Source organism: Oratosquilla oratoria, chromosome 22, assembly GCF_046742065.1.
Source record: "Oratosquilla oratoria isolate Oo_2021 chromosome 22, ASM4674206v1, whole genome shotgun sequence".
Taxonomy (NCBI): Eukaryota; Metazoa; Arthropoda; class Malacostraca; order Stomatopoda; family Squillidae; genus Oratosquilla; species Oratosquilla oratoria.
The window spans coordinates 45,472,153-45,477,495 of record NC_134798.1 but is presented as its reverse complement, the minus strand read 5'-3'; the positions used below and the strand labels follow the sequence as shown (position 1 = coordinate 45,477,495).

At 43.9% G+C, this 5,343-nt stretch overlaps 1 protein-coding gene across 2 annotated transcripts in view; it reads left to right on the top strand.

Annotated features, from left to right (window-relative positions):
• LOC143037245 (alpha-1A adrenergic receptor-like) overlaps positions 1–3,101 on the top strand; it is a 9,663-nt gene extending 6,562 nt beyond the window's left edge. The window contains exons 4-5 of one of the 2 annotated variants that reach the window (XM_076205371.1): positions 30–245; positions 2,240–3,101. In XM_076205371.1, coding sequence (XP_076061486.1) covers positions 30–245; positions 2,240–2,404 — 381 coding nt within the window. In that variant the 3' untranslated portion in view covers positions 2,405–3,101. The remainder of the gene's footprint in view (positions 1–29; positions 246–2,239) is intronic. The other variant, XM_076205372.1, reaches the window with a different exon arrangement.
• The last annotated feature ends 2,242 nt before the right edge of the window (positions 3,102–5,343 follow it).

Genomic DNA, 5,343 nt, shown 5'->3' with positions numbered 1-5,343 from the left:
TCTTTCTGTCACGACTTCGGGGGGGTCAGGCGAGCAACCCGGCCGAGACTAGCGAGGGACAGTCCAGCGCAGAAGGGGGCGGCGCCGCGGACCAGAAGAAGCTGGTGCAGCCGACGGCGCAGAAGACCAAGAAGGACGACATCCAGGATGCCAAGCTGAGACGCGAGCAGAAGGCGGTATACACGCTCCTCAACATCGTGGTCATCTTCCTCATCTGCTGGATCCCGTTCTACATACTCTTCGTGGTCAGCAAATGATTGGATTGTTTGTCTGTTTGTTTGTCCGTCTGTCCGACTGTCCGTCCGTCTGTCTATACGTTCTTCTGTCTGTCTGTTCGTATATCGATGTCTCTTCGTCTGCCAGTCTGTCTGCAGTCTGACATGTTTTCCCTGGTTACGTCCGTTCATGTATATATGCATGTATACATGTCTGTACTGTATGTACTGGCGGTAGCCATCTTCCTTGAAAAATCCCTGAGGAAAACTGTGAACAAATATGAAATTTAGAATTTTCTATATTTATGAAAAAATTAAGTAAATTCACCGCCACGGCGCAAATGACTGGTGAGAGCCATCTTCCCCCATGAAAAATATGAAAAGATATAAAAATATTTTTTTTTTTTTTTTTTTTTAAATATGAAATTCGCAGCCATGTTACTAAAAATAACTTAGGCCAGTGAGTGACTGGAAGGGACCATCTTCCCTGAGATAACTAAGAAGATTTTTTTTTCATATTACTTGACTTATTATTTTAAGTTATTCCAAAACTTGGTGCACCTGTATGGAAAGCAGTGTTTCTTGATATCCCTCGTGAGCTTTGTCTTTTTATTTTGTTTATTTCTTATTTATCTAATTTATTCATTTATTGTTTCATTATATTGTGTGCCCCCTCCCCATCCCAAACAGAGACTCTCCGAAACTTGAAAATCATAAACAAACTCTTCGTGACGAGGAGGTCTACATCAAGTTAGCTTCAGACTGACTAATGGTCCCTCTGAGCTCAATGAGATCGTCTGGTGTCAGCTAGAACAAAATTCTCTTGGGTGCCACATTTGCTCCGAGGTGTTGTGCCCGGAGCAGGCTGCCATCGGGCGGTTGCGTTCGGCCCAGAGGAACCTCCAGAGGAAGGAACTTCTGGAAGAACCTCATGAGAAAGAACCTGAGGAACCTCCATGGGGAGAACCTCCAGAGGAAGGAACTTTTGGAGGAACCTCATGAGGAAGAACCTGAGGAACCTCCAGAGGAACCTCCAAAGGAAGGAACTTCTAGGTGAAAGAACTTCTGGAGGAACTTCCAGGGGAAGGAACTTCTGGAGGAACCTCCAGGGGAAGAACCTCCAGAGGAACCTTCAGAAAAATCTCCAGAGAAAAAAAACTCCAGATGAACCTTCAGAAGAACCTCCAGAGGAAGGAACTTCTGGAGGAATCTCATGAGAAAGAACCTGAGGAACCTCCAGGGGAAGAACCTACACAGGAACCTCTAGAGTTAGGAACTTCTGGAGGAACCTCATGAGAAAGAACCTGAGGAACCTCCAGAGGAAGGAACTGGAGGAATCTCATGAGAAAGAACCTGAGAAACCTCCAGAGGAAGAACCTCCTGAAGAACCTCCAGAGGAAGAACCTCCAGATGAAGAACCCCCTGAAGAACCTCGGGTAACCTCGGGAAAACCTCTGGGGAACCACCCGAGGAAGAACCTCCGAGCCACAAAGAGATGAAAGAGTTCGGATCGCCCGGATCGAACTCTGTTCTCCTTCTCGACGCAGTTCCTGGTTTACATTCCCCACCTGCTCTCTATCCCCCTCCCCCCTCCTCCCCGCTCTCTTCCAACACCCACACTCCTAGCACCCCTGGAGTGGGGGGGGCCTCACGTGACAGCTTGTTCGTCTCCAATGTCCGTCTGTTTGTTTGTTTACTTGTTTGTCCACTATATTTTCTTCAGTAAATTTTTCTAAGATTAACAAGGAATAGTTCATTGGACGAGGGAAAAATTATTAGATAATAAGACGAATCCGAATCCAGATGCGAGATGTTATTATCATTACTACTACTACTACTACTACTACAGTAGTAGTAGTAGTAGTAGTAGTAGTAGTAGAAATATAATTGTTATTAAGATGACCTACGTATATGATCACATGAATTTTCTAATCACACTAACCCCTCCTCCTTCCCTCCTCCTCCCACTTCCTTCTTCCCTCCCCGCCCCCCGTCCACTCCCCTTCCCCACATCCGCTCCGCAGATCAGCGCGTGGTTCCCGACCTTCTTCCCGAGTTGGTACATCAACTTCAGCTACTGGATGGCCTACATCAACTCGGCCGTTAACCCGGTTCTGTACCCGTTGTCCTCAGCCGAGTTTAGGTCCGCCTACAAAAAGATCTTCAAGATGGCGATGTGCCAGAAGTAGCCGGGTGACATTGTGTCAGACAAGAGGCACGGGGTGTCAGAAGAGACATGTGTCACTCGGCACTGTGTCAGAAGTAGCGGATAGGCACTGTGTCAAGCAAGAGACACGGGGTGTCAGAAGAGACATGTGTCACTCGACACTGTGTCAGAAGTAGCGGGTAGGCACTGTGTCGGAAGTAGCGGGAAGGAACTGTGTCGGAAGTAGCGGGAAGGCACTGTGTCAGAAGTAGCCGGGTGACACTGTGTCAGACAAGAGGCACGGGGTGTCAGAAGAGACATGTGTCACTCGGCACTGTGTTAGAAGTAGTGGGTAGGCACTGTGTCGGAAGTAGCGGGAAGGCACTGTGTCAGACGTAGCGAGGTGATACTGTGTCAGACAAGAGGCACGGGGTGTCAGAAGAGACACGTGTCACTCAGCACTGGGTCAGAAGTAGCGGGGATGCACTGTGTCGGAAGTAGCGAGGTGGCACTGTGTCAGACAAGAGACATGGGGTGTCAGACGAGACATGTGTCACTCGGCACTGTGTCAGAAGTAGCGGGGATGCACTGTGTCGGAAGTAGCGAGGTGGCACTGTGTCAGACAAGAGGCACGGGATGTCGGAAGAGACGTGTCACTCGGCACTGTGCCAGAAGTAGCGAGGTGGAATTGTGTCAGAGAAGAGGCACGGGGTGTCAGAGCCACAGGCGGTGTCTCTGAATTTGGAGGGCGGGTGGGGGGTGGGGGGTTAATGCACGCAGGGTCATTTCCGGGGGGGATGGGGGGGCTAGAGGAGGGGGGTTAGAACTCCCCCCCCCCGATAATTTCCATATGTTCGCTTTCTTATTTTAGTTCCTAATTTGATGTTCGAAACATATTTATTATGGTTTTATCTTCATTACATTGTGACGACATCGGGGGTGGAGTAACAAAATCGAGGACAAAGTAATGAAATCTGGGGAAAAGTTAGGAAATTTGTAATGAAAAATACCAAAATCGGGACAGAAAAAATAATAAATATTAGAAAAGAAAATTGAAAACATTAAATCGGGAAAAGGAAAAGAAAACGGGGACATTAAAAATTGAGGGAAAAAAAAAAAAATGGACAAGAGTATCTAAGTCCGTCTTTAGAAAAAATGACCAAACGGAGGATTTTCCTCACTGGACAGATAAATAAGAATATATTGAAAATGCAGACTTCTGCACGCCCTTCCCTCCCCCGTTTCCCCCATCCCTCTTCCCCCTTCCCCCCACCCACATAAACTTCTCCCCGGTCTTCCTGTGCCTCATCCACCTAGCCTCCTATTTCCCCTCAGAAATAACCTTAAAGACGCAGGTTTAAGGTCTAACCCCCCCCCCCCAACACTCCATTCTAAGCACTCTACATACTAACCCACCCATTCCCCGTGGGGTGCAAAATGCACCCCGTGGATGTGGGAGGGTGGTAGTTGAAGAATAGAATGTTGATATACAAACCACACTAATTCAACTGATGTAAAATTGCCCCATTGAGTATAATTAGACATCAAGTTCTTATACAATTCTAGACCATTTCTAAATGTTGTTTTATCACCCAACTCCTACCTAACCTAAAAATAAAACATGCACTAAACACAAAGAAAAAAAACCCACCAAGAACTTAGAAACCGCATCAAGAGCGACAGCCATCAGCATACCATAAGCAGTAGGAATCCCGCATGTCTCTCCGATCGATAAATCCTGGTGACGTCGCCATTACGGTGCAACATCAACGAAGCTTGCAACTCTGCATTTCAATGTTAAAACACCAACAAGTATAAGAGATCATGCGCGTATTTGCGTGTATGCATACTAGCATTAATACGTGATATCACCCATAAACATAGAAACGCTTGTGAAATGTCGGTGATAATACAGAATGATATCAGTCAGTCCGTCACATCCATCCGCTCCGCATAACTGAAAGCATTTCAATTCCTCTCCATCCAAGGGGGTAATTGGATGAATTTGTATTTGTCTCATTCGATATTATTATCATAATCATGGTAAATTCTGCTAAGACTTCACAGAAGAGAAATATAATCCCTGATGGACTTTGATTTCTAGTGAAAACTCAAAGGGACTTGGGAAAATTATGAAAAGATATATAATTAATTATACAAGGTAGAATATAGACTGTGTTCAGATGATATACTGAGCATATAATGTGGAATACATAAATCGTGTATATATTTTTTCTCTGTAAATTAGGTAAAATTATTTCTGTTATTTTTAGAAATACTGCATTGCTATAATACTGTCTGATAGTGCTAAACTAAGAAAATAAAGCCTTATATTAGCGCGAATACAGTAAGTAAATATTTAGAAGGTCATTTAGCAACTTCACCGAGAACAGTGTGGACATTTGTGATTTCAACACATTTTTGTAAATATTTCCACATGTTTTGACACGATTTTCTTAATCTAACTAAAACACAAAACCTCATGTAACAAGAGGCACTGATGACAATGTTGAAAAAAAGGAAAAGCATTGGTTGAAGTGTTTCATTAAATTTTTATTTAATCTTGTGTGATTACCATATCAAAACCCATTAAAGGTAGGGGAGAAAGGGAAAGCACATTGTATGGCTAAGTGTCCTGAATACCCCTAGCAAATAATTAATCAATCAAGTCCTTTACATATGTAGACATTACGAACCAGCTTAATAGCATCAAAGTAGTTGATGAATTTCTGTTACTAAATGTAAATCAGAATACGAGTATGTAGATGAACATAGCACTAATGGTGAGAAAAGTAATCAAGTTGTATGGAAACAAAATATAAAGATGACTGAAAATATACCTACTTTAGTTCTAATGTAAATCACGAAGTAGTGATATTTTTATAGACTGTATCGCACCCTGTCGATTATAAAGGTAAATCTGTAGTAGCTTAGAAATGTTTTATGACATAATGCGTCTGCATGCAGAATCTAATGTTATCG